We start from the raw sequence: 27561 nt of genomic DNA on the forward strand, positions 1-27561 counted from the left end.
CCATCGTGCAGCTAGCCAGGCCAGGGCGGATATCTTTGGGGGAACACAGCACAGCCGAGAAAGCGGGACTTTACACACCCTCTGGTGCCGCAGAGCACAGTAAGCAAACGCACCGCATAGAACCTTTCTAACCTGCTTCCTCGCATGTCCCCCTTTCGCTTTCCGCGGCCCTACTACGGTGGGGTGGGTAGGATACGAAATCCTGCACACCTGCCCCTCGACTAGGTAGGTAGGTATTTGCCTAAGTTAGTTACCGTGCCGCTCTCCTGCATGCATGCGTGATGACGGGGATGCAGGCAGACTACCCTACCCACCGCACTCCTTTCCTGTGCGACCCCCCCTCCCCCACCCTCCTCGCTTGTTAACAAAAAGAAAAGAAGAAAAAACAAGGCTGGCTGCAATGCAGGTGAGACACAAAATCGTCTAGAGCAAAAAATCCTGCAGCGGCAGTCTGGTGGGTTGGCTTCCCGGACACGTGGGCCTGGGTCCCATCGTGCTGTGTTATTTATAAATCGACGAGAATCGGTGGTCAGCACTATATGTGGGTCCCCCTTACCCTTACGGCCGGGCCAGGACTGGGACATCCATCCATCCATCCATCCATCCATCTGGGAAGGGCCGTGTGTGAGAGGACAGGTTTTTTCCTGGGTACGGGGGCTGATTGAGCCGGTGGGCGGGCGATCGGGGAGAAAGTAGGGACGAGATCGGTGTAAGCCACTCACTCGGTCGGTCGATGTCGGTCTGTGTGTACTGTATGGCTGCTGGGCGCTGTTCGGCGCCCTCCACTGGGTTGTATCTTCCGGGCTGCTGTTGTTGGGGGCGGCTGGCTATATGAGAGCACCTGTGGTAGGTTATAGGTTACAATATACTCAAGTAGGTGGACTGGACTGGTCGCCGGCTAGAGCCGTGGCCACGTTGTGGACAGGGCTGGTGGTGAATCCTTTTAGAGCCGGGGGGGGGGGACACAACGGGCGGCCATCGTGGCCGGCATGGTGGTTCATCAGGCGATTTCGAACAGATCCAAACCCAAAAGGTTAGACTAGACTGTGTGGGAGGGATGTAGGCTGCTATAGAATCTTGGACAGACGGGATGAAGTCATCTCTACCGTTATATCCTAGCCCTCCTGGATCGTGCCCACGACAGCCGTGGTGGTTATTATCCACCCCAGATGACGGTATCATGAGGGATTCCGACAAGCATTCTCCAGGCGCAACATTGGGCCAGGATTCCGTAGCACTGCAGGTTTTTTTCCCACCCCGGGAGCAATATGCACCAAGAGCCGTGCTTGGCTCTTCGCATAGGGCAGCGGTGGCATGGGAGCATTTTGCTTCTGCTGTCCACCCTGCGCCGTTGGAACGCGGTATGGTCACCGATCGCCTTGGGGGATGGGGGAGAGTTCTCCTTTTTCCAGCCGTCAAATAATAAATGCCCACGAGTTTGGTTGCTTTTTCTTCTTCGTTTTGCTTCTTCTATGAGGCATACTAGTTACCTAATCTAGTATTTTCCCCCTCCGCATTTTTGTTTTCGAGAGGGAAGAAAGGGTTCCAGGACCTCCTCAACCGAGTTTCCTCGCCTGTCCTCAAAATAATCAACGACCATTTTGAACGAACGTCGGTGGGTTTTTGACACCGGCCGAACAAAGCGGGCGACCCCTCAGCGCCCAGCCAAGCAGCTTCACCCCACACGAGCTAGAGCTCTCTCGGCTTCAAATGTTCATAGCGCTCGAGTGAACCCGATCGAGCTCCTCGGCAGTTCAGTCAACAACAACAATAACAAGCAGCAGCTGCATCAGGCGGGCATCTATATCCGCCGTCCCTGGCCTTCAACCGCCCCTCCCTCAAACATCCCGAGTATCGGGGGAGAAATATACGACACTATATCACATCGATATCTTGTTGACTAAAGCCAGACGTACTTACTTGATCACGTCAAACCGGGGCCCTGGCAGCGGAAGAAATCTGCAGGGACAAGGGATATCGAAAGAGACGAGGGTTCCCACCTCCCCACGCAATGGGCTGGGAACGGGCAGCCGGGTGAATAGAATTCCAACCTTCCAGGAACCACAAAGACGACACCCCGTGCGTGTCTGGCCACGCCAGCCATTCCCTCAACCAGATGGGGGCCAGGGATAGAAAGCAGCCCACCGCGGCTTGGGGCCCAGCAGGAGCAGCATCTACCCCGGCTGCTGGTGGGCGGAGCCCCGTGGGCGAGACGCCCGTATCCGCACCGAGTCGAGGTGGTGATGATCATGATGTGAACACGGTCCACGGCGGTGGGCAGCAGCAGCAGCCCGTCCCGGCGGGTGATTATTCGCACAGCACGCAGGCTGGAACTGTTAGAGACGCCGCGGACGAGTCTGTCGCCGCTGAGAGACAGGCAGCCATGGACATGGTCGACCGGGCCAATGCCGGCCAGCCCGTGTTGTCAGGGCCCGATCCGTTGGGGCTGGGAAGGAGTGAGCCGCAGAAGCAGCAGCAGCAGCAGCGGGAGGAGGAGGACGGGAGGACAGACGAGGGGGCCAGCACTGCGCACGAGAAGAGGCCGAACCTGTAAGCCAAGTCCTCATGACGAGGTGCCTTGTGTGACTGACCGACTGACTGACCGACCGACGGCGATAGATGGGGCACGTCGACCTACGACCCAGACGACGAGACAGACATGCACTGGGAGCATGGGCGGAGGTACTGCCGCGACTACTTCATGCCCAACGACGAGGACGAGCAGGACCGGCTGCGGATCCTGCACCAGATCTACCTCAGCATCTTCAACCTGGAGCTGACGACGGTCCCGCTCGAGGACCCCACGGCGGTGCTGGACGTCGGCACGGGCACGGGCGAGTGGTCCATGGCCATGGCGGAGCGGTGGCCCGGCTGCGACGTGACGGGGATCGACCTGTCGCCGACCTTTGAGCGCGCCGTGCCCCTGAACTGCCACTTCGAGGTCATGGACGGCGAGGAACAGCAGCCCTGGCCCTGGGGCGACAACACCTTCGACATGGTGCACTACCGCCACATGTCGGGGGCCTTCCGCGACTGGCGCCGCGTCTACGGCGAGACGCTGCGGTGCCTCAAGCCGGGCGGGTGGGTCGAGGTCCTCGAGTTCCACGACCACGAGGGCGAGAAGAGCTTCTACGACCGCTTCCCGCCGCACTCGCTCATGCACGAGGCCGCCCGGGGCATAGAGGAGGCCGAGGAGCTCCACGGCAAGCACCGCGGCGTCGACCACATGGAGCCGGACCTGCTCGAGGACAGCGGCTTCGCCGGCTGCGAGGTCCACGAGCACGTCGTCCCGCTCGACCCGTCCAACTCGCCCCTCGGCAAGCTGTGGCTCGTCACCCTGCGCGCGGGATTCGAGAGTTACGCCCTCAGGCTGCTGACAAAGTACCGCGGCTGGGACCCCGCCGACGTCCGCGCCGCCTGCGAGTCCGTCGGCCGCCAGATGATCGCCATGGCCACCGACCCGCTGCGCAACAAGGGCTTCCAGATCAGGCTGCGCGTCACCGTCGCCCGGAAGCCGCTCGTGCCCGGGGCGGAGGGGGCGGAGGGGGCTGCCCGGCCTCAGCCGTCCGGTTAGTCGAGCAGGATCAACGTGTCTGTCTGTCCGACTGTCTGTCTGTCCGTTGTGCCGTCCTGCTTGTGCTTGTGCTTGTGTGCGTTCTACCGACCGTGGAGATACCCCATCCTTGATACCACACACATTTTCTGTGTCTCGGTGATGCTGCACGATGGTTTTGAGTGGTGGAGAATCCGGGGGATTAGAGTTTCCTCTAGACCGTCAAGTCCTGATACGTAGCGTCTGCCCCTGTCCTTGTTGGTGGTGTTTGATCCCCAGATAGTTTTAAAAAGTTGTCTATACGGCCATGCATTCGAGAGCGGGGAGACTCACGTCCTGATTTTCTTTTTTCGTTTGGGGGTGGGGGGAGGATGTCTGGGAGGCGAGGCAGTGGTGATGATGAAATATCATAGCGGGCTTGAATAGATTGTTTGTCAAAGAGAGAGAAATTACTTAGATAGGGGCCCTGGGCCTTTTACGTTCGTGGAGACGACTATCCCTCCTCATTTCGTGATTCTGATAGCAACGTGCAACTGCATAGGTAGCCACCCTCAGTGTGTGGCGGAAGGTCAGACAGACACCCAAGAGGTTGTGGCTACTTGGGGGCGTTGAGTTGCCAACCTCCAGCAGCACTTCAAGATGAGCTGAAGTTGGATCATACAAGGCAAACACCACACAAAGTCACGACTGCTCCATCCGACGGCGTGCCTGACTCTCACATGCATACTGGCGAAAGCAAGAAGATCCAAAGATACAACCATAAATTCTACTCGATCTCACTCAAGGTCGTTGCAAAGGGCGTGTGCTGTATCTATATATATATGTCTGTGTGTGTGTGTATAGGCACCGCATGCCCACATGCAAAACCAAGAGGGGTGGGGGTTGCGCGTTAGAAAGATGGGTGTCAAGGAATCTCATCCCTCTTAATTCATCATACGAAGAGAATAAAAATGTATCCAGTCCTATCCTGGCGGTTGGTCTTTCAAGTAAGTACCCTCATCTCAAGAACGCCATTTAAAATAATATAAAAAAAACGCCCGGAGCCCGGAAAACCCAACAAGAATACATCGGTTAGGTTTCCTTTTTGCAATATAGATAAAACAAACAGCTTCTCACGCTCATGCCCCCTCCCTCCCTCCCTCCCTCTCTTTCCATGCTGTTGCTTGCAGGCCTACGACACCTGGAAGTTCTCCTTGGCCGCCGGCGCCCCGTTGCTGCCGGCGCCGACGACCTTCTGCTTGGGCATCGGCATGTCCGTGACCTCCTCCCTGTCGCTGAGCACCTCCTTGTTCTTGACGACGGGGAACGGCGACAGCACCTTGGAGATGTCGCCCCACCAGTGCTCGCCGAAGCGGCGGTACCAGTCGACGGTCACGCGCAGGCCCTCGGCGAACGACGTCTTCTGGTCCCAGCCCAGCTGGCGCAGCTTGGTGCCGTCGACGGCGTAGCGGTGGTCGTTGAAGGGCCTGTCGTGCGTGTACTTGACCCACCGCTGCACGTCCTCGGGCGCCGCGGCCGGGATGCCGAACTGCTCGAGCAGCCTCACGCACAGGTCGCGGTTGGCCACCTCGTCGTAGCTCCCGACGTTGTAGATCTGGCCCAGCTGGCCCTTGTGCAGGATGGTGTCGAAGGCGTCGGCCGCGTCGCCCGCGAACAGGTACCGGCGCGTCGGGGTGCCGTCGCCGTGCAGGACGACGGGCTGCCCGCGGTTCAGGAGGCACGTGAACTTGGGGATGATCTTCTCCGGGTACTGGTGCGGGCCGTAGACGTTGTTGCTGCGCACGATGATGACGGGCAGCTTGAAGCTCTTCTGGTACGAGTGCACCAGCATCTCGGCGGCGGCCTTGGACGCCGCGTAGGGGTTGGTCGGGGCCAGGATGCTCGACTCGAGCAGGTCGTCGTCGTCGTCCTTGACCTCGCCGTACACCTCGTCCGTCGAGATGTGGATGAAGCGCCGGATGCCGACCTTCTTGGCGCTCTCCAGAAGCACGTGGGTCCCGTACACGTTGGTGTGGGTGAAGCCGTACGAGTTGCCGAAGCTCAGGTCCACGTGCGACTGCGCGGCGAAGTGGAAGATGGTGTCGATGTTGTACCGCTCCAGGCAGTCCACCACCTCGGTGGGGTTGGTGATGTCGCCCTGGTAGAAGGTGAAATTCCGCTTGTCGTTGAGCATGCGCGTGTTGTTGAGCGACGAGCAGTAGTCCAGCTTGTCAAAAGACACGATGTTGTACGCGTGGGGATACGTCAACGTCAGGTGCCGCACAAGCCAGCATGCACTGAGAACTTCCGTGTCAGCGGGGGGAGGGGTCTACGCTCGTGTTTCGTGGCCACCGAGGCAAGCAGGCCGGCCTCGGGGGGGGTGAAGGAATGGCGGGGTCGACTTACATGAAGCCGGCGCCACCGGTGATCATGATGTTCTTGACATCTGGCAGAGGCTCGAATTTCGTGGTCCCCGTCAATACTGGGGCCTCCTTCCAAACGCCAAAGTCCTCAAAGAAGTTCTGGCGGGAGCCATTTGTGCTGCCTGTACAATGCGGTCAGTCCCAGTTCAGGATGGGCGTCACGAATCACGTACCATTTGAGGCGCCATTGCTACCGTTCGTGAGAGGGGCCATCTTTCTCGTCTCTTTCGCCTTGAGCGACTTCTATTCCCAGATTTCCAAATGAGAGGATAGAAAGAAACCGTGAGAGAAAGAAGAAGAAGGAAAAAGGCGCAAGCGCTGCTGTGTGTGTGTGCTGCTGTTGCTGCTGTCGCTGCTGCCGCTACTTGTTGAGTGATCGTGGGGTCGGTCACCTGGATCACCCTCAACTGCAGGCAGGCTCGCCGGTGAAGTACTAGCCACTGAGTCGAAGAATTGTGGGGACAACGGGTTGAGAGCAACGGCTATCAGGCGAACAGATTTGCGCCGGTGAATGTCCAAATAAGGGTCGTGACTCGCGCTTGAGAAACCCCTGACTTGAGATAAGTCGTCTAATACCGTGTATGTAAAAAGAGTGAGACTGGATATGAGGTGAGAAAAGAGGTTGGCTGTCTTGGAAGAATGGCTCGGCAAAGGAATGTCGCCTTGTCAATCAAGGGATCCGGAACCTAGCAGGCCTAACTAACTGGCAGGAGACTCGTTTAGTCCCGAAAAGTAACTAAGGGTGAGATCGCCTACAGCCGAGTTCAGGGAGAGGGCCAGGCTAATCAGACGGGACGAGGCTGCAGGATTTGTCTCTGTGTTATAAAATATGCTATATGAAGGGGACTGGATCAAGAGAAAGTCTGATCTGGCATGGCCATGTCTCTCAATTATACGGCCGCATCGACTTAGGGGGGCAAGTAGGTTTTAACTTTCCTTTTTTTAAAGGCTCGAATTGAGCCAAACGACCACGCGGCCCTGGCATTTGTGGGACCCCCGTTGCTGCAAGGTACCGGTACAAGGGAGCCTCCAGTGCGCAGTCGCCCACGAGTTGCGGTGCGGAATGGGATGGATGCCAGACGCACCACCACAAGCACACCCGGACACCCCAGGCGGGGACCCCTGGAGAGACTTGGGAGACGAGCTATTCTCGACGCGCGCGTTTTAGTCAGGGGATATTGTTGAGGCCTGCGCATTGCGAGGCCAGGACGACAAGCGGCTCAGCCGGGGGCCTGGAAGCAAAGCGAGCAAGATTGACTTTTCCTATCCCTCCAGCGCACACTCATGTGCACACATGATTAATCGCCAGGAACGGTAGATTTTACGGGGTCGCACTACAGCTGTGACACGGGCATGTCGTAGCTCAGGCCTATCGGGCAGCGCTATCTTGGGGGCCTGGTCGGTCGGTGTCGATGGACGGACAGGACTGCAGACCGGCGGGCCGGCGAACTGGCTGAATGGCAGGACAGACCTGCTAGGGAAGAGACGGCCCAGGAACAATAGAGCAAACGACCGTGCCATGGCACCACCAGGCACCCATCCAGCCATTCCGTGCCGATGGTGCGCTGACAATAGCATATGCGTGCCCACATCACGAACTGTCGCTTTACCGCGCCGAGCTAGCTGCATCGTATCGTCCCCGGCTCGCCCTCGCTAGCGCCGTCAACTAATTATCAGGAATCCCTTCGGGCGCGGGCCTGGTGCCCAGGTGGTCAGCATTTGCCTCTTCTGGCCTTGTAGGGGGTCTTCTAGCTGCAGCATCCAGCCTCGGCGTGAGCCACCTCCTGCAGCCGCAAATCTTAATGCGCAAAGAAAAGGGTCCTTCTCCGTGCACCGTGTGCCGCGGCGCGGAGCGGCGCCGGGTCCTAACGTTATTGCGTCTTCTCATATATGCGAGTGCCAGGCTCGAAGGGGCCCGCAGTGGACGAATCGGTAGCTGTAGACCCGAGCACGCCCGCATGGTGGCTTCCGGGCTGGCACGATGCGTGCTCCCTCGTGTGCCCCGTCAACCAGTGTCTCTTGCTGATAACAAGTCCGTGCTGTTGAGCGTAGGCTCGGTAGCACGGTGGACCCTGTTCGTCAGTGGCCGCAACGAGGCCGCCTCGAGGCCTGCGTACTGGACCGCGCTGTACTACCGTGTAGTCAACCACGACCCTGGACATTCCCGCTATCAAAGTTATCACAGGCCAAAAAGAATGCTGCCCTCTTGGCGGCGGATGCGCTTGGCGTCCTATCTGCCTGGTTCGATCAAACGACTCCCCACACACCCTGACGCCTCCTGCCTGCCAGAGTCAGCCGTCGGGTACCTACATCCCAGCTCCCGTCTCACGGCATTGCGTCTTGCCCCTTCGAGCGCCAGTCTGTGCAGTCCCTTATCGACCATGTCTATGTTTGTGGCTGCGTGTGTGTCTGTATCTTTGTCTTGGTCTTGGGCCCCTGTGCGTGCTGCCGATCATAACACGGTGCGACGCCGACATATGTGCCTCCGCAGGCTCTTGGCTCCGTGCACAAGCTGTGCGGCATTGCAACGGGACACCCCGCCTAGCCGCACCCTTGGGTAAACAGATCTGGAGATCGCAAGCACCTAGCTGATACGGGCCCTGGGGAGCAACCCCCCAACGCTCCGGTCAAGGCCAGTTCCAGTTCCTGGGCCACAGATAGACCAAAAAGAAGTGGGCTTGCATTCGTCAACTGCACCCCACGCATGTGCAGGGACCATCGCAGTATCCTCTGGGGAGGGTTGGTTGCGATGTGGGGCAGGGAATGCGCGTTTGAGATCTGGAGTGCTCCCCTTTTTTGTTTCAAAGAGCCTCCTGGCCGGCCCTACAGCAGCGCGCGCGGGAGACGCATGGTGGCCCTGGACCCTTTCGTGGGACAGCATTATCAGCATCATCATCGTTATTGTGCAGAGCCGCGATCGCGATAGGCTTGCAGGCTTGCCAACCAACACGCAGGACCCATCACTCGGTTCCCATTTCTGGTGGCGAAGTTTAAGCACTGGTTGGTTCGACCTTCGCCAAGACAGGCCGTCGAGTTTGTTTCTGTTGCGTTCTCTTTGTGTCGCCTGTCACCGGCGTGATGCACAGATCCTGGGGCAGCACGAACAGTGCCTCTTGTTCCACCTCCTGACAGCTCCACCGGTCGCCCGCCATGTAGGGCTGTTAGGGTACCAAAGCCGTGCGTGCGAAACTCGAAAACATGGCACTGCACTGCGCAACGAAACACACACATGCATCTCGCACGACACTCGAGGAGAGTAGAGATTACTCAACCATATGCTTTCGGCAAATCTGCAACTGTCGAAGCCTATTCGCTCGACTCATGGGCTCTAGACAGAAGGTGTCTTGACCGAAATAGCAACAGTCACAAGCTGGAGTTTGCCTTCTCCAGACGGCACCGCCCACATGTCCGGGCACCCGCTTTATTAGCATTGGACAAGGTCTCTTTTAGCGCATGTTCTCGCCTCTCACTTGGCACGTGGGAAGCTCAGGGCGACAAGCTTAACTCAGCTGAGATCGATGCATTGAGTTGTTAGCTTTCAATTAACGCAGTGTCTGACTCTCAGTTGCTCCGAGTCCTTTAATACCGAGACAGCAATCTTAATAGATCGATTGATGCCGGACGGCCAGCAAACATGAAGCCTCCCGCAGCTTCCGGACGGCATTGGTGATCGTCGACGCGTGAGGCCAGGTTCGGTTCAATTGAAATTGCTCAACCTTCGTCTCATCTTTGGGCATGGGTGGGGGTGTCGTGAGAGGCAAACAAAAAGTATAGGAGACAGGCTTCGCTTGGCATGTCAGAGTCGCCGAGCTTGTTGCCCTTGTGGGTTCGAAATAGCTTCTTCTGCACCCGAATGTCCCCGTCGTCCCGTGCTGTGAACCGTTGGGACTATTTTGATCCGGTACGCAAGCGATGTCTCTCGCGCTGGAGCCCCTTTCGGTGCCTGCGCCTGTCAAATTGCCTAGTTGAAGAGATATATCTGGAGTTAGGGGTGTCTGTGCATGGTGACGCCTTGATGCGCTAAAAACGACGCCGTTGACAACCAGCCTGCCAGCTTTTGTTATGCTCTGGGGTGGCAACGCTACTAAGCCCCTTTTCTAGCCGTGGTATAGTCTGCGAATCACTAAAAGTGGTTTACCTTTCGCTTATGGACTATGCTTTGCGGATACTGCGATGCCTTCCCCTGGAGGGTTTAGGCTTGGGCGCAGGCCTGGGCGCAGGCCTGGGCGTTGAGAGCTGGGCTGCGGCGTACCGAAGCTCTGGGCGGGCCGTTTCCTCCCTCTTTGTCGGTCTGTTCTGTGTCTCGTTAGGCGCGAGTAAGTTTTGGCGACGCTCGGCGATGCGCGACAGTCGGTGGGATAATGCCAGGCTCTGTGACGCTGCGTTGAAAGGGGGTTTCAAGCTGGCATATTATCAGGGCGGTGCAGCGTCAAGAGTTCAGCACAAGCGACCGCGTGCTCGAGAGTCCGCCGTGTGGCCAGACACTTTTGTGTGATGAGATGTGACCCGGTGAAGACCCGTTGAAGACCCGTGGGATAGCCGTACCACTTTGCGTGCGGTACGTGTGATTGCCTCAGCCACCAGTGGGGGATGGGCCCATCAAATGACGTCTCTGGTGGCTTGCTGGCGCGGAATGCTCTCTAATTGACAGCCAAGATGCGAAGGAGGGTTTCGATGTTCGGACGGGAAGTGGCTTGAGTGGGAGGTCCAGCCCTAACGAGGAGCCGCGCTTGCTGCATTTAGCAGCGACGATGTAACGACCATGATGGCACGCACCGGGGGGAGTGATCGGGCTGGCAGGCTGGTCGGCACAAGGATCCTGCCTGGTCGACGTCCGTCGGTGCTCAACTACTGTGGATAGCGCCCAGTCAGCCAGTCAGTGCGCCATGGGTTCTGGTAGACGATCAGAGGAGGATCAAGGGAACAGACTGGACTGGCGCACAAAACGCACACTACTGCTGGCTTGCAAATTGGCAACGCCGGCCGGATCGAAGCCGGCAGAGCGAGGCCCGAGCAGGCGAGGAGCGAAGCGGCAGCCGAGATCTGACAGGTTGACAGCAATATCGACAGGATCCAAGGTGTGCCAGTGTCTCTGGTTGGCGAGATCGGCAGCTGACCATGTCTCTGGCCGGGGTTGACGTACACAGTGGCAGAGTGGGTGGGTGGTGCGGCAAGATGGAAGAGGAATGGTGTCTTGGTTCCAAGATGGCAAAATGGGTTGCTGGCCGCGGTTCGTACCGATACATGCACGTATACGGAGTACTGTGGTACACATTGGTGCAGGTCCAAGACTGCGGTGCAGCCTGGCAGCCTGGCAGGTTGCACCTTCCTGTCTGCCCGTCTCCCCGTGGGCGTGTGGGCCCATCTGTCCATTCCGCTGGGCAGCCACGGGCCAAAAGTCAGTTATGTCGGGTATCCCTGCCGAGGCTCTCGTTCCTTAGCCTGGCCCCTGCCCTTCACGAACCCCTGCAGGCACAGGGACATGGAGGACCCCTTCCTGAAGCACGTTCCTTTGTCGCTGTCTCCTCCTCATCAGCCGTAGAAAGCCCGTCAGCCTTCTTAACTCGGGCTTGCTGCTGACGGTGACCGCGCTTTTCGATGCCCAGCCAAATTGTACAAAGCCGTCGTCACAGGCCGACACCTCCGCCTCGAACTCTACCTAGTGCCTTCTGCTTTACTTTTTTTTTCATATGAAATCTGCTTGGTTCTATTTCTTGATCTTGCGCCCCAACGGTCCTTTCCACCATTCCCTACCTTAGACGCTCCCTTTTTGTGTTCATGCTCCCGACGAGCCTAGGACGTATCATCGACCTGCACCACTCCTTCTGTCGTTTCAGCTGAGCTGGCCGTCAACCCGACTTTTCTTCCACTCCCACTTTATCAACCTGACGACAGCATCTCGCAAACTTGCAGGTGCCCATACCCAGAAGCACAAGGATTGCGCACCATGACTTCAGAATCTGGTCGGTCCGACAGGGAGGGCTCAATCGCCTCGTCCCACACCGAGACGGGCGGCGTCGACGACCACAACGAGAAGATGGCCCCGCTCCGAGATGACGAGAGCTTGACCGCCCTCAAATCACCAACATCCGCCTACCACGACAGCGACCATGACCGCGAGGATGAGGAGCTCCTTCCGCAGGTGGAGGAGAAGCCAGAGCCGCCCAAGGGCAGCATGGCGTCATCAATAGTATGGATGGTCGTCAACACCCTGGCCACCATTGGCATCGTAAGTATTTCCTGGGCATCGCATTGGTCCTCCAGTATTCCTTGTGAACAGTAGAGCACGGTCTGACAATCACTCCAACCACCAAAGGTCTTCGTCAACAAGGCAATCTTCTCCGACCCGTCGCTCAAGCTGGCACAGCTCACATTCGCCGCATTCCACTTCACCATCACATGGCTCACCCTATACGTCCTCTCGCGGCCTCGCTTCGCCTTCTTCACCCCTCGCCGCGCATCCATCCGCGATATCCTGCCGCTCTCCGTCTCCATGGCCCTCAACGTCATCCTGCCGAACCTGTCCCTCGCATTCTCCACCGTTACCTTCTACCAGGTCGCCCGGATCCTGCTGACGCCCTGTGTCGCCCTCATGAACTACGTCCTGTACCACCAGACCCTCCCCACCAACGCCATTATCGCCCTCGTCCCCGCCTGCGCCGGAGTCGGTATCGTGAGCTATTACGACAGCCTGCCCGCCGCCGATGCCAACATCAAGACCACCAGCGGCCTAGGCGTGATCTTCGCCTTCGCCGGCATCTTCGCCAGCTCCCTGTACACTGTCTGGATCGCGTCCTACCACCGCAAGCTCCAGATGAGCTCCATGCAGCTTCTGTTCAACCAGGCCCCTGTCTCGGCCTTTATGCTGCTCTACGTGATCCCCTTCGTGGACACCTTCCCCGTGTGGAGCACCGTGAGCGTCAGCCGCTGGGTGATGATCCTGATGGTAAGTCTCCGAAAGCCCACCCCCGGGTCCCTCCGCCCCTACCTCCCCGTGCGCAGCTCAGCTCTTCGCTGTTCGCACTTTGCGGATCAATCAAACTCTATCTTTGCATGGTTTTGGGTTTGATCGGCATTGCTCTTATCTCGCGCAGCCGCAAGGGAGGCAAGAGTCCGAGAATAGCAATCCACCCACAGCGACCCCATTCCCTGTACGTGTATGACTCGGCTGACATGCGCGTGCCCTGCAGTCCGGCGGCTTTGCCTCTCTTATCAACATCTCTCAATTCTTCATCATCGCCCAGACGGGGCCGGTGTCCAGCACCGTCGTCGGCCACGTCAAGACATGTTCTATTGTCGCCCTTGGCTGGGCCACGTCCGGCCGCGCTATCGGCGACAAGTCCGTGCTGGGCGTCATGATTGCCATCGGGGGTATCATGGCGTAAGTTTCTCTCTCCTCTACCCTCACACTATCAGACCGTGTTCCAATTCGTTTTGACTTCGATGCTGACTACGTAAATAGATATTCGTGGGTAATGCTGAAAGAAAAGCAAAAGCAGCAGGGCAAATAAGCTCTTGTCATTGTTCCAGCTGGCGTTGTTATGCTTCTTTTGATTTTCAAGCTTGGCATACAAATTCCATTTCATATATAATATATACCATAAAGATTCTACATGCATAGTATCCAACTGGGTGGCGAGGGACTTGACCCGTCCACCCATACCAATAGAACAACTTCACAGAGAAGAAAAATGTTCAAGAAAAAGATCAGCAGCGGCAGACGGGAGTTGCCGAATGTCCATGTCCCCCTGGCCAGTAGATGAGTCAATCTCTATGAGACAGTCTTGTCCGCTCAGCTTGCACGGATTCGCATCCCCGTAATCTAAATATTCAAATGTTTTACCACACCCTAAATGGTTTCGCTTCTACTCCGCATACATCTTAGGACATACATGGCGCCTTCATACGGTGGTAACCGCTCAAGACCCAGCGTGTAGAAAAAGAAGAAAAGAGAACAAAAAGCCACATCTATCACAATGGTTAAAATACGATAGGTGAGAAGTAGTGTCAAATGTAGTCGGTTGTTTATAACCATCAGAGGGTTGCCTAAAGGGCCTTAATAAGTGGATATGTTCCTAGTGACTCGGTGTAACAAAGGACTGCCACAATAGCAAAAGCTGTAGCTAGTAGAGAAGGATGGAGTGTGGCCGAAGCCTGGCTATCCTAAAATGAGTGTTCTGAAATGGATCCTATAACTACTCTCCTCCACCAGCCGCATAAATCTGCCTGCCGTTGGCGGCCTGGCAAGCACTCAGAGCTCCACGCCTTAGTTAACTATGCCAGCTTCACGCAGTGCTTCGATGATGACGTGCTCGGAGTCAAAGTCATCGCCAATGTCCGGCAATCCTTTCCCATCAACGAAGACTTGGTGGGTTCCCTTAGTGGTCTTCTGGTGAGCCGACTCATTGCCTTTGACGTCCATGATTCCCTCTATGGCATTCCATCCCGTGGTCCGATACGTCTCCGTAGGGTTAACCGCGTCAGCAGGCAACATGATGGTGCCGTCGCTGTCAGAGAGGACAAACTCCTTCATCCACTTGCCAAGTGTGTCCTGGCTGAGCAGCTCGATACCAATGATGCCTGCCAGACCGTTGAGCTCGAGGTACTTCTGTACAGCGGCAATGAAAGCATCGTCATTGGCAGTCATCGAAGGAGGGGCCTCCTGGCGATAATCGTAGGGGTGGAAACCCCCGTCGGGGCCCAGCACGAAAACGTAACCGTGCAAAGCCCCGAGGTCCAGCTTATCAGCCTGGATTGGACGGGTCCAAAGGCCGGGGAGGCAGCTCATGGGCTTGCCCATCATGACCATACCCTTGGCCATCTTCACGTGTCCATGGATCAGATGGAAACCAAACTTGTTCTGGACGCCGAACTCTTTGATGAGGCCCTTGAGCCCAGTAATAAATACATCAGCCACCTGAGGCGGGTCTGTGTCGTCAGGAAGCGTATTGTAGCTTATTAACAACAGACAGTCAGTGCTAGTACATCATTGGAGAGGACCCTGAGTGGATGCGTGAATGTGAACTTACATGTCTCCAGACTTGTTCATGTCATCCAGCGTAGGCCGCTTGTGAAGGCCCGGGATGTTGAGATGGTTGAGGGCTTCCACAGTAGCCATAGTAGCTGGATTTGGTTCTGCCGATGAAATTTGTGGTAATTCGATATTTCTTGAGAGGCAAATCCTGGAGAGGTCGAAAAATGACAACTGAGTACGACTTGTAGAGATAGCAGAGGAGCAGCAGCATGGGACAGGGCTCTCTGGGATTTTATAGACAACTACGAGGACAAAAATACAAAGGCAGCACAAGGCAGAAATGGCATTCCGTTGGTGATTCTTAGCTATCTATTCCATGATGTTTGGTGGTTGGCAGATATAGAAACTTCCATCCAAGCAAGAACTTTAGCCATGGCCTGTCACTGGCACAGCCTTTGGTTGTTGGCCGATAATAATTTATATTAGGCCTTATATTCAGGCCAGGAACTTCAGCTGTGGCCTATCACCACTATAGCCTTTGGTTGTTAGCTAACATTAAATTCTCTCAGGCCCTGTACCTAGGCTAACAATATCAATTGTGAGTCCTATCTATGTGGAAAGTTTGAAAGGATGATGAGAGACATATTAGTTTAAGATGGTCAGTGGAACAACAAATCGTTCTGAACTGTCTGTGCATGCAAGCTGAAGCCCACGATACATAACTTTTGGTGCGTCAGTACAATGGAGAAGGTTTTGTAGACCTACTGTCTTAAAAAGGTCTACACAGTAACTGCCTACCTAGGTAGTCGTGGGTTTCTCAATAGTAGATCAGGGTGGAAGAAGAGTTACTTGATAGAACTGCCTTTTGTGTTTGGTGTTCCTTAACAATTTTGCTTGAAGAATGTTCCACGCAAGGACCGTTTCAAACGCCTGTGCCACGCTGAGGCACCAGGCACCAGCAGTGAGAGATGTCATCGTGCAACCCCTACCTACCTCCCATCCTTTCTTGCTCTAACCATGGGCCGTCTGCTTCGCGCCAGATTTATTTCAGCCAGAACTATCTAATTGATTTAATTGTTTTATACTTGTTGTGTTACTCCACAGCATCAGCAAGCTATGCCTTTCGTCGTCTATAACCTTAACAACGCCATCGACAGCTTCTTTTCGGATGCTGGGGCGTCAACGTCTAGGGCCGAGTGCGACGCTATTGCCCACCAAAGATGCGGAGGCCAGATCCGACCCGTTGACATTCAAGGCATGAGCAGTTACACTGTGATTGCAGGGCTAAATGACGACAAGATCATCCAGTTCCGAGACCAGACCGCCTTGTTAGATACAACCATTTTAGCATTGGCCAAGGACATTCATGGCCATCTTGTACCAAGCTGTTCTGAAGTTGGGCGGGTTGGCGACGTAAGGGGCTCCTCGCATCTGGTGGTGTATGAGATGGATAGGCTTCTCGGAGAGAACTGCGTCACGGCTCGCCTCTCTCTACCGTGCGACAAGCGGTTGAACATTGTGCACGGCTTGGCAAAGTTCGTCGAGGTTGTCCTTCTTCCTCGTTGTGCGAACACTACTAATCTAACGCAAAAGTTTCTTTGCCCAAGCGTGGCAGAAAAGCATCCCAGTAGATTCAGGATTGGTCAACATGTCTGCCATCAGTGTCGAATGTTATGCCAGGTTTAAATATCTGGCTGACGCCCTCCCCGAGCGCTTCCAACCAGCAGTTGCCGAAGCGCAAGCCGCCCTGCCATCGCTCCTCGACGGGGGTTACCCAGTGGTTCTCACACACGCCGACCTCAACGAGATGAATATACTGATCAATTCCAATACCGGCGAAATCACAGGCATTATCGATTGGTCATCTGCGAGCATCCAACCTTTTGGCTTCTCCCTGTACGCGCTAGAAGATGCCCTGGGCGACATGCGCGCTGACGGGTGGAAATGGTATGATAACGCGGACGAGCTAAGGGCTGCATTCTGGAAGGCGTTTAAGGAACGGACGGGACTATCTGAGCCCCAGCAAAGGCTCGCTCAGCTTGCAGCAAAGGCTGGAATCCTCACCCGCTACGGTATCGCCTACGATGCCGGCTTCTCTGGGCCGATAGGGGTTAGAGACCCGAAGACGGAGGATTTCAGATACCTTGACGCGCTCCTCTAATAAGCTGTTCCCCATTTTGAGAAGCATGGCGGCGGCAGTGGAACCGTTGGTTGACACTAGCCTCGCGAGCCGAAACAAGGGAGAGGGAGGGACGCGGGTTGTCAGTGTTAGTAGCAAGGGAGATGGATCGACAGAACCGTCGAGTTGTCTCAGACATGAACGGTGGGGGGCAAAAAAGCACACACTGACACATAGTGCATCCCGGATTTCCTTGCATGCAGGTATGCCTGCGTGCATGCATGTATGCAAATCAACAAAAAACAAAGGCAAAGAGCGAAAAGATAAGGGTATCGATTTTTGTTCTACAACCTGGCGGAGGATTACAGGTTGAACCTCGTCCGCTCCTTCTCCATCTTGGCCTTCCACTCCCACGACAGCGCGTCCTCGCCCTCGCTGCCCGCCCGGCCGATGCCCTTATCGACCCTGCGCAGCTTGAGGGTGCACCGAGGCTGTGGGGATGCGCACACGTCAGCGGGTTTCCAAAATTTCTGATTTACAGATAGTGCCCGGTGTGAACTTCGCGCGGGATCCAGGTAGGGGTGTTGCATGTTGTGTGTATGTGTGTATATATGTGTGTTTGTGTGTATGACGTTGACCCAGACCAGCCCACGATGCTTTGCATGCCCACGGTGCCGTCCACCCGGGGTGAATCAGGCTACTGTTCGGCGTGCGATTGGCTGATTGTGGTGCTGGTTGGTTACGTCCACATGTTCTTGGTACGCGTGTGGGTGCGTGGAGAGTTACATGATCGACAGGTGCCATGAGGGGTGAAGGGGAAGTGGGGAGGGATATGTGTGTGTACATGTACTTACGCCGAGTTCTTGCAGACCGACCCTAATCCCTTCCACGCCCTGCAGTTCCTTGCCGTCTGCTGCTTGGACGCTCTTTTCTGTCTCCTTCCTGTCCCGGAATCTGTACAGCCGTACGTGTCAGCCAGCGGGTATCCGAGGGTGGATGCACAGTACATGATCAGATGCAGCTGTGCTACTCACATATATCTGTGCCGGCGAAGAAAGATGTAATCTCGCTGGTTGTGTAATGTGACCACCTGCCGCATCTCGATATCAGGCTGCGGCGGGAACAGCGTCTGGAAGCTCTTGGCCGCCAGCAGGCCGAGGCTGCTCTTGAAGTTGTTGAGCAGGAGCTCCGGGTAGTAGGCGTCCTGGGCCTTGCCGTGGCCCGGCAGCTTGGAGCCCTCGATCCAGTTGTTGACCGAGTACGTCAGCGTCGGCCCGTGGGGCAGGTGCACGATCGTGAGCCGGTTGGGCTTCTTGAGGTCCTCGTTGAGCACCAGCACCGCCGTGTACTCCCGGTTGGCCGCGAACTTGCAGATCTCCCTGACGCTGTACTTGTGCCCGTACCGGTGCGCCGACCGCCGTATGTACTCGGAGTTGGGGAACAGCGACGTCAGGATCTCTGCCTCTTTGTGGAGTGTCGAGTTGAGGGATGTCGTGACGAGCACCTTGGGGACTCTCGGGGGCTCGTCGCTGAACAGGTTCGGGAATTTCTTGGATAACACCGCGGGCGTCATGTCGAAGTTTGTGCTTGTCGTGGACGGCGCTGCGCTCGGTTGGCGCTCTGCCCGTTTCGCGCGCATCTTTTCTGTCCGCGCCTGTGCGGCATCGTCGTCTGCCTCCTCATCGTCGTCGGATCCCAGCATGCTGTCCACCTCGTCGTCCTCCCCATCCTTCTCGTCGTCGAGAGGCTCATCCTCGACACCGTTCTGCTCCTCCTCCAACTTCCGCCGTTTCATCGCCGCCACATCGGCGCTTGTGTAGAGGCTGTCCTCATCTGCGTCGTCCCATTTTCGCTTCTGGTCGAGGGTCTTTGTCTGGTTTCGTGAGAGGCGTTCCTTTTTCAATTCGGGGGCCTTTGCCTCTTCTTTCCTCCTGCGCATGCGCTCCTCGCGTTTTGCCTTGCTCGATGTTCGCTTGTCTTTGACATGTCGCTCTTGGCGATATATTTTGTTCATAGCCAGCTTTGACCCAGCCATCTTTGCAATCGGGGTGGGAATAGTCGTAGTGCAAGAGTGTAATAAAGCAGACGGGTCTCGATCGCCATTAGAGACGACGACGACTTTCAAGAAATTTCCTGGGCGGCTTTGTCGCTGATAAGATAAGAAATTGTTTTTGCCTGCCCGGGACCCAAGGGCGGGAGCTGTTCTGCCCCTCACTGGGGAAGCTCCAATGCCTTGCTTGGCACATGCGCCCAGGTGCTTTGCGACGCAGGCCAAATTGCCCATGTATTATTTGGAGAACGGTTTTTGAGTCACCCCAGAAGCAGCCAGCGTCTACCTCTCTCGCCATCGGCCACCCAACATCGTTGTTGCCGTTTGACTCACCTCGGAATCTGAGGCTCTCGATTGCCTGTTTATGAAGGCTTTCAAACTCGTCAATTCCCTCAGGCCACTTGCCGGTGCTAACCCCACCTCAAACTTCTGGAAAGTCGCAGCGAGTCCAAAGTCCGCGCGACCATTCACGACCACCAACCGTCTGCACAAAGCTGCTCCAGCATACAAAGTGAACAAAAAAGACATGGCGACCCTCACGACCAAGACCGGCCAGACCATTGACCGGCAGGCCATGGAGTCCATGCTGCGTCGGCGCATGTTCTACACCCCGTCCTTCGAGATCTACGGCAGCGTTGCTGGCCTGTTTGACTACGGTCCTTCCGGCTGTGGTCTGCAGGCAAACATTATCGAGACATGGCGGAAGCACTTCGTGCTCGAGGAGGACATGCTCGAGGTCGACTGCACCGTCTTGACCCCCCACGAGGTCTTCAAGACGAGTGGTCACGTCGACAAGTTCGCCGACTGGATGTGCAAGGACCCCAAGAACGGCGAGATCCTGCGGGCGGACCACTTCGTCGAGGCCATACTCGAGGCGAGACTGAAGGGCGACAAGGAGGCGCGTGGCCAGACGGTCGAGGAGAAAGAGGCGGACCCAAAGAAGAAGAAGAAGAAGGTCAAGTCCGAGGCCGTCAAGCTCGACGACGCTGTGGTCAAGGAGTACGAGGAGGTGCTGGCCCAGATCGACAACTACGATGGCGATGCGCTGGGCGAGCTGATCAAGAAGTATGAGCTCAAGAACCCCGAAACTGGTGTCATGCCTTCGCCCCCGGTGCCATTCAACCTGATGTTCCAGACCGCGATCGGCCCGTCCGGCCAGCTGGCTGGCTTCCTGAGGCCAGAGACAGCCCAGGGCCAGTTCACCAACTTCGCCAAGCTTCTCGAGTTCAACATGGGCAACATGCCTTTCGCGTCCGCCTCCATTGGCAAGTCCTACCGAAACGAAATCTCTCCTCGCGCCGGTCTGCTGCGTGTCCGAGAATTCTTGATGGCCGAGATCGAGCATTTTGTTGACCCCGAGGGTGGCAAGAAGCACGACAGGTTCCACGAGGTCGAGAACATCGAGCTTACGCTGCTGGACAAACACACTCAACTGTCCGGCAAGACGGACCTGAGAACCATGACCATTCGCAAGGCTGTCGACGACAAGGTTGTGGACAACGAGACCCTTGGCTACTTCCTCGCACGTATCCACCTGTTCCTCGCAAAGATTGGTGTGGATATGAGCAAGGTTCGTTTCCGACAGCACATGGCCAATGAGATGGCCCACTACGCCTGCGACTGCTGGGATGCCGAGCTCCTCACGTCTTACGGCTGGATCGAGTGTGTTGGTTGTGCTGACCGTTCGGCCTACGATCTTACTGTGCACAAGAACAAGACTGGCGCACCGCTGGTCGTTCGCCAGAAGCTGGACACTCCAAGTGTCAGGCAAGAGTGGACACTTGAGTTCAACAAGAAGAAGTTCGGCCCCGCCTTCAAGAAAGACGGCAGGACGGTTGAGGCTGCTATCACAGCAACAACACAGGAGCAGCGCGAGGCCTTTGCCAAGCAACAGGAGGAAACCGGCAGCTTTACCATTGATGTTCCCGGCGTCGCGGACGGCAAGGCCACTGTCAGCAAGGACTTGCTTGAGATCAAGTACTCTACCATCACAGAGCACATCCGGGAGTACACACCAAATGTCATCGAGCCCTCGTTCGGTATTGGCAGAATCCTGTATGCCCTTCTGGAGCACAGCTTCTGGACTCGCGGCGACGGAGCCGATGAAGCCCGCGGCGTAAGTGACACCCGCTTCATAACCATTTCCCCTCCCTTGACGCGCATTTCACTGACAATGCGAAACCACAGGTCCTCTCTTTCCCCCCGACCATTGCCCCTACCAAGGTCCTCATTGTGCCCCTCTCCAGCAACAAGGACTTCACCCCCATCGCGCGCAAGCTGGGCCAGAAGCTGCGGGCGCTGGGCGTCTCCAGTAGGGTGGACGACTCCTCTGCGACCATCGGCAAGCGCTACTCGCGCAACGACGAGCTCGGCACGCCCTTCGGCATCACCATTGACTTCCAGACCGTCAAGGACGGCTCCATCACGCTGCGCGAGCGCGACAGCACGAAGCAGGTGCGCGCCGACGAGGCCAGGGTCCTCGAGGCCGTGCGTGAGATGGTCACTGGCGTCAAGACGTGGAAGGACATCCAGGGCGAGCTGCCTGCCTTTGAGAGCCAGGAGCTGGAGGTCAGGACTGTCTAGATTCAGGCAGAGGGGAAGGACATGTGTTGAGATCTCTTCGGTGGTTGAAAAGTAGGAGCAGATGCAATACAGCATGCGGCGTCGTGCTGGCTGATGTAGCTTTGCCTGTAAATGGTTTAGATGTGAAAAGACGTATTCACCACCAAGTCCTTTCGAAGACCGAGAGAAATAGGTTGTTTTGGCCCAGGCGCATGCTCCTGCACGGCGAATGTCTGGGTGATCTCCGGCTCAGGTGTGCCCACCTCTCTCTTTGCCAAAATCCTACTTGTCCCCTGGATATGAAGCGCTATACCAGAAGAACATCTGACTCGTGGACTTCGTCGAAAAATGGCCCCTCTCCATACATAACCCCTTGTATATAAGCATCCCCGATCAGCTGATACCTCCCACCCTTGTCCGCTGCTGCTGGGCCTGGCGCCACTGGTCTGAGTACCAACGGAACAGCACCACCTAGCAGAGCGAAGATCTTGTCCCCGGGCTTGCACTCGAACGGAACCAGGCCAAATAGTCCGCGTTCCGTTGTGCAGAACCGCCGCTGTCGACCAAGCGGCACCAACACATCATTCATGAAGTCCTTGACGGGCATCATCTCGTCCAGCGGGGTGAAGCTCCCACGCACCTTCTCCAGGAAGAAGTCATCGTCCAGGTACATGGACACAAACTGGAGGAAACCCAGCCTAAGCGAGTGCAACGACTGGTCTTGCCAAAAGTCACGCCTCGCCTGACAGCACGCCTCCAAGAACCACCTAGCCCCCTGGCCTGGATCCTGTCCCCTGGGGAGGCGCTGGATAGCGAACCGTAGCCCTTGGAACGCAAAGGAAGACTGGACAGAGAGCGATCCGTCTCTCAGCGCGAGGTGCCGTGTGGAGGGGTAGGTCTCACGTAACCAGGGCATCAGCTCTTCGGCCTGGGCTGCCAGGCTGCAGTCCTTGATCGTGTCTATGATGCGCCCGCGGACTCGCAGCACCGGTTGCTGCGGGCGGCGTTCGGCATCTTGGATGACCTCCATGACGCTCTCGGTATCTTGGCCACCTGCACAAAAGTCTTTCTTGTTTATGGGACTGTACTCGTGAGCAGTCACCCGCGGCGTCACGGCCGACGATGTCCAGTTCTATGAACCGGCGTCAGTAAATACACACCTAGGTATGGGCATCTTGATAGCCCGGGACGACTCACCGGAACCCAACTTGGCAGGCCGTTCGTGTGCGCGGTGTTCGAGGCCTGCAAAAGCACCTCCACACCGTGCCCAAGACTTATGAGTCTGCGGGCCAGACAGGTGAATAAAATTTCGAGCGGCGTTGAATAGTCTACCAGATCATAGAACCGCTCCGCATCCTTTGCGAGACCCAGCAGTCCAAAGACCATATCCCGGGGACAATTGGCGCACAAGTCTCGGTAGTCAGCCAGCAGGTCTATAAGACGCCTGTCCGTCTTGGAGCCCTCGGCCGCTTTCCGCTCCTGAAGCATCCTGTCGGCTGCGAGGAAACCGGACGCAATGGCATTTCCCGCGTCGTAGTCCATCTCCGCCAACGCCTGGACGTATGCTGAACTGTCCTCTGTCGCCACGGTTGGCCGCAAAGACATGATGGCGGTGCCCTGTGGGTGAAGATACGCGGCCCGAAACTCGCGGCTGTACCTCCGCATGACCTCCATGCAGGTGGAGAGCACATGGTGGTCTAAAAATGCGTTCCCCAGGAACCATTTGAACTTCTTGGCCAGGACAACCTCCTGCTGGATCCAGATCCTTCGGAAGTACGGGGAGCCGAAGAGCCCCCTCCAGCTCTGCCACAGGGGGCTGGCCTCGGGGGGCAGGTTGTATTCCTCGAGGGCGTGTTTGGAGAATATGAGAGAACCCGTACCCTCCTCTGGTACGCCTGGGTTGGACGGGCCACCTGCAGTGGCCTCCGCACTCAACACCTGCTGGTCGCGGCCCGGGGCCCCATGGTCCTTCTCCAGGGCCATGCCGGCCGCCCCGATGGCAAGCATCAGTTCCCCGAGGCTCTCGGTCTCTTCGAATGACGGCAGCACCTGGCCCCAGACGCACTTGGCCTGGCGGTATATTCGACCCATCAGGGGGATCTGCGTCCTCTTCTCCTCCAGGTCGGCCTGGTTTATGCAGATTGCGTCGATCCAGAATCTGACGGCCTTTCGAGGGCGGCGTATTGTCCTCAAGGCCGCCATCAAGTTTCTCGTGACGAGGAAGTTCTTACCCTCAAGTTTGATGGTCTGCAGGTCGGACGCGTCGCCCCATACGTAGGACAAGGCTTTGTAGCGCTGAAAGGGGTGTAAGCGTTGTCCCTGCGAGCCTGGTGCATCGTCGAGCATGATGTCGCAGGAAATGAAGAAGTTTTGGCCCGTCTCTGTGTTCTGCCCCACGCTTTTCACCTTGAGTGGTCTCGGAGACTCGGGGAATATGTCATGGTCGGCGTTGAGATCGCAGGGCAAGAATTGGCAGTGTATCTCATCATGCGCTGTCCCTGGGTTAATGAGAAGCACTCGAATTGAGCTTGAGTTTAGGAGCGGCTCGTAGTTGAACCCCGGATTGAAAGACATTTCGTCGGAGTGATAGGTGACTTGAGAACATATTGTTAATCATATGGAAAACTACTTGAGAGTTCCGAGGACACTGCTCGTCTTCATATGATCATGGTAGTTGGTTGTGGCTGCCTTGAAACCTTAACCTTCCAGGTTTCGAATCCTTCCAACAGTGCTGGCAAGGGGTACGGGGCCAGTATGATGTGGTCAGCTGAAAGCCATCGGCCACTTCAATGACCACAGGCCTTTTTTAGAAGACCAGGATTGGTGGGCAGTTGAACAGGACATTGAAAAATATGAAGAGATTGATTTTGGACAAGAATCTTTCTGACCACTTTGCCCGGCTCGATCTTTTCCTCCATCCCGGGCCTTGTCTGGATGGTACATCGTTTCCGGATGCATGCTTTTCTTCTCGTAAGTAGCGCAGTGTGACGGCCGGAAAATTCCAATCGAGCCGTTGTACAGCACGCCCTCACTCTCTTGATCGGGTTGAATTCCTCAAAAGACTTGATTGGTAAGTCTTTCCCGGGGATGGTATTGGATGGCCATCGTCGCGCGGTACAAGCTCGGCTTCTTCGCCTTCCTTAGCGCCAGCCTATTTGGAATCACCTAAGTGGGTGATAATTTTCCAACAAAGCTGAGTCCCTGTTATCGGTCATCTGTGCCTGTCTTGGTTTGATATGCTATGGTCTCAGTCATTCCACCGTCCCCCGATCAATCTTGTTGCTTATGGCGGAGCTATCGACGTCTTTGCCATTATATCAGGCGTCCTGGCGGCTTTGATGATCCCTTTTTTCTACTTCGGTGCTCGAATCCAGATGTTGGCAATGAAAAAGCTTTGGCCTGAGGGAAAGAGGTGGGTGATAATGTGTGAACATGTAATTGGGCGACGTTGCTCATTATCGTCTGAACCAATATTGTATGGACTCACATGTTGAATCAATTTTTTCCAATTTGAAGAGGGTCTTCACATTCATTGGAACTTGAGAATTTGGTCTGTACACCTGTAATTCGAGACAAGTGTCATATATATACAGAAGGCAAAGATCAACCGGACTCCATGGGACTTGTTGTAGACGTTTGCTTCAGCCCAAAATTAAGGAAAACAGGCGAAGCTTTGTGGATCACAGATAGGATCAGTTTCGGAAAATTCATACATGACCCAGGCTGCCAATTCTTATGGGGCGGGAAAGTGGTCGGCATCGATCTTGAAGGTTCCAGTCCAAGTCTTGCCGTCGTCGGAGGTCGAGAAGCTTCCGCTGGAACCGCTGAGCTGGACATTCTTGCCGAAGCTCTCATCGGCCTCGTTGAGGGTGATGGTTACGTTGTCCCAGACTGGTAAGAAATAGAAGGTCAGAGAAACCCAGCCAACTTGGATCGGAGCATGCATTTGAAAAGCCCAGCATCACTGGACCAAGGGGGTAACAACTTACAGTAGGCGTTGATGGAACCGCACTGGTCCTTGTAGCACTCGTTGCTGGAGTACAGGTACGCCGGGTATCCGTCCATGGTATCCGTCTGAGAGGACACGAGCTCGCCATTAATCCAGACTTTCTGGGAGGCCTTCTTGTCCTCGGTGGTATCAACTGTGATCGGCATGTCAGCTAGCCCCCCTCACCGGAACAGCCCAGGCTGCTCATGCAGGAGACAAAAGCTCACTCTCAAAGCTCAGCATTGAACCATTGGGCACCGGGACGTAAGGTTGGGCGACCTGCGTTTCTGTAGCCTAGCATCAGCATGTTACCCGAATATAGCCAGCGTCTGGACCGAACACATACCACCGGTGAACGTGCTGGCATCCACACACCACTCGTCATCGGCAGCGTCGCAGCCTTGGGACTTCTGATTGACGGACCAATTCAGAAGCGGCTGTACGAGAGTTCCAGAGGAAGCCGTAGGGGAGATGCCGATCCAGATGGAGACAAACATGTTATCACCGCACGGCGCGGTGGAATCGGTGGGCGGCGGCGGCGGCGTGAGGGACCAGGTTGCCTTCGCGATCCAGTTTCTGTTACCCGAGGCGGGACCGACAGTGAACATGTTGCCGAAAGCCCAAGCCTCGAATTGGGCCGTGGCACCGTGGATGGCCAGGGCGAGAGCAGAGAGGGCGGCCTTGGAATGCATCTTTGCACTGTGGAATTCTCCGGAGAGGACCTCGGGAGGTTTTGGGATTTTGCCCAGGTGGGATTTTGGATGGGGGGGGGGGGGTACAAGGAGTGTGAGGGTGGTAAACGAACGATATCATAGACAGACAACCAGCTGCCAGGATATAGGGGGTGCAAAAAGAGTGCGACACTTGAACCTTAGAGGTGGGAAAGCGATAGACCTTGAGACTTTCGCAAAGGTCCGGAGTGTGTTTGTCATGCGGTGCCTCATAATGCAACCTGCCAGATGGACATCTATCCTGAGCTGGGCACAGATACAGCCCGTGGTCGTTGTGAAAAGGGGCAGGTATGACACGCTGTTGACAGCTCTTTCCCGGAGCGACAATCAGATTGATTAGAACCTTGGAAGTCACCCTGGAGCCGTTTCCACTCCAGGCGGACCTGTACGGGTCTCGCGGGTGTCAGTGTCAGCATTCAACTGCCGCTCCCATTTTCGTTGAATCCTCAAGTGCCTCTGTAGGCAAGGAGTTAGAAGCATTGTTTGAGGACATTCGTGGTGTATGGCTGTTGTGAACAGAGTATATTAAAAAGAGAACAAGAAAGTCAAGCCCTTCGTGGTGTCTCCTCACTGCCTTTAATAAGATGGCTCCCTTGCCATTGGAAGTCTAGGCACTTATAAAAAAACATTCCAAATAAACCCTTGGGAATGTAATTGTTGGGAAGTTGATAAATGATTTTGGCACCCTCCACTTGTGGACGTCTTTGAGGGGGGGGGGGGAGGATTCCTAACAGGATCCAATACCCCCCGGCTCGTAGTGAGCGAGATAAAAGCCAGGAAGGAACTTTCGCCTGTCATCTGCTGCTCTTGATCTAAACGGGGATCCAACTGAGGGAAGACTCGTAGCTACATGATGGCTCAAACGAGGAGCTATATTGAGGCTCATGACTACTCAACTACAGAAAACAGATATACCCGCATGTGGAAATATTTACTTAAGTACTAGAACTAGGTTTGCCCTGATTTCGTGGATATTCTTACAAAATTTGGCGTGGAGTGAGTCTGTGTAGGATATAGTGTAGTGTGGTAGTACTGTATACAAACTCACTCTAGGACAAATTTCATGAGAGCCTTGGAATAGTTATCCAGGCAATCAAGGCGAACTCAGCACCATGGACCAAATGCGAGTACTATAAATTTCAGTGCGTCAGTGTTGTCTAAATACCACGCTACTTCGGCCCA

General features: G+C 55.8%; 9 protein-coding genes across 9 annotated transcripts; 4 read left to right on the forward strand and 5 right to left on the reverse strand.

The window, feature by feature from the left end:
- The first annotated feature begins 429 nt into the window (after positions 1 to 429).
- KVR01_008656 (uncharacterized protein) lies at positions 430 to 4311 on the forward strand. Its single transcript, XM_044791188.1, has 2 exons — positions 430 to 2550; positions 2620 to 4311. The coding sequence occupies exons 1-2, from the start codon at positions 2117 to 2119 to the stop codon at positions 3572 to 3574; spliced, it is 1389 nt and encodes a 462-aa protein (XP_044642423.1). The 5' UTR covers positions 430 to 2116; the 3' UTR covers positions 3575 to 4311.
- On the reverse strand, positions 4298 to 7194 carry KVR01_008647 (uncharacterized protein). The gene is made up of 3 exons (XM_044782456.1): positions 6129 to 7194; positions 5939 to 6077; positions 4298 to 5829 (listed from the first exon to the last, which is right to left on the reverse strand). The coding sequence occupies exons 1-3, from the start codon at positions 6166 to 6168 to the stop codon at positions 4725 to 4727; spliced, it is 1284 nt and encodes a 427-aa protein (XP_044642414.1). The 5' UTR covers positions 6169 to 7194; the 3' UTR covers positions 4298 to 4724.
- Positions 7195 to 11337: 4143 nt separating this feature from the next.
- On the forward strand, positions 11338 to 13868 carry KVR01_008669 (uncharacterized protein). Its single transcript, XM_044785408.1, has 4 exons — positions 11338 to 12184; positions 12272 to 12901; positions 13146 to 13336; positions 13418 to 13868. The coding sequence occupies exons 1-4, from the start codon at positions 11903 to 11905 to the stop codon at positions 13464 to 13466; spliced, it is 1152 nt and encodes a 383-aa protein (XP_044642436.1). The 5' UTR covers positions 11338 to 11902; the 3' UTR covers positions 13467 to 13868.
- A 353-nt stretch (positions 13869 to 14221) lies between these two features.
- On the reverse strand, positions 14222 to 15073 carry KVR01_008782 (uncharacterized protein; the record flags this gene model as incomplete). Its single annotated transcript, XM_044783081.1, has 2 exons — positions 14222 to 14909; positions 14985 to 15073. The coding sequence occupies 2 exons, from the start codon at positions 15071 to 15073 to the stop codon at positions 14222 to 14224; spliced, it is 777 nt and encodes a 258-aa protein (XP_044642549.1).
- Positions 15074 to 16577: 1504 nt separating this feature from the next.
- On the forward strand, positions 16578 to 17090 carry KVR01_008832 (uncharacterized protein; the record flags this gene model as incomplete). The annotated part of the gene is given in 2 exon segments (XM_044786640.1): positions 16578 to 17039; positions 17055 to 17090. The coding sequence occupies 2 exon segments, from the start codon at positions 16578 to 16580 to the stop codon at positions 17088 to 17090; spliced, it is 498 nt and encodes a 165-aa protein (XP_044642599.1).
- A 274-nt stretch (positions 17091 to 17364) lies between these two features.
- Positions 17365 to 19181, reverse strand: KVR01_008509 (rRNA-binding ribosome biosynthesis protein RPF1). The gene is made up of 3 exons (XM_044789404.1): positions 18083 to 19181; positions 17903 to 18002; positions 17365 to 17539 (listed from the first exon to the last, which is right to left on the reverse strand). Exons 1-3 carry the CDS (start codon positions 19081 to 19083, stop codon positions 17411 to 17413), a joined length of 1230 nt encoding a protein of 409 aa, XP_044642276.1. The 5' UTR covers positions 19084 to 19181; the 3' UTR covers positions 17365 to 17410.
- Positions 19182 to 19271: 90 nt separating this feature from the next.
- Positions 19272 to 21827, forward strand: KVR01_008489 (glycine--tRNA ligase). The gene is made up of 2 exons (XM_044793117.1): positions 19272 to 21214; positions 21286 to 21827. The coding sequence occupies exons 1-2, from the start codon at positions 19463 to 19465 to the stop codon at positions 21679 to 21681; spliced, it is 2148 nt and encodes a 715-aa protein (XP_044642256.1). The 5' UTR covers positions 19272 to 19462; the 3' UTR covers positions 21682 to 21827.
- Positions 21828 to 21967: 140 nt separating this feature from the next.
- KVR01_008668 (uncharacterized protein) lies at positions 21968 to 24234 on the reverse strand (the record flags this gene model as incomplete). Its single annotated transcript, XM_044788082.1, has 2 exons — positions 21968 to 22792; positions 22858 to 24234. 2 exons carry the CDS (start codon positions 24232 to 24234, stop codon positions 21968 to 21970), a joined length of 2202 nt encoding a protein of 733 aa, XP_044642435.1.
- Positions 24235 to 25393: 1159 nt separating this feature from the next.
- On the reverse strand, positions 25394 to 26340 carry KVR01_008780 (uncharacterized protein; the record flags this gene model as incomplete). The annotated part of the gene is made up of 3 exons (XM_044785221.1): positions 25394 to 25551; positions 25650 to 25802; positions 25998 to 26340. The coding sequence occupies 3 exons, from the start codon at positions 26338 to 26340 to the stop codon at positions 25394 to 25396; spliced, it is 654 nt and encodes a 217-aa protein (XP_044642547.1).
- Positions 26341 to 27561: the final 1221 nt, after the last annotated feature.

This window comes from Diaporthe batatas (assembly GCF_019321695.1).
Source record: "Diaporthe batatas strain CRI 302-4 chromosome Unknown Contig00010, whole genome shotgun sequence".
NCBI classification, from domain to species: Eukaryota; Fungi; Ascomycota; class Sordariomycetes; order Diaporthales; family Diaporthaceae; genus Diaporthe; species Diaporthe batatas.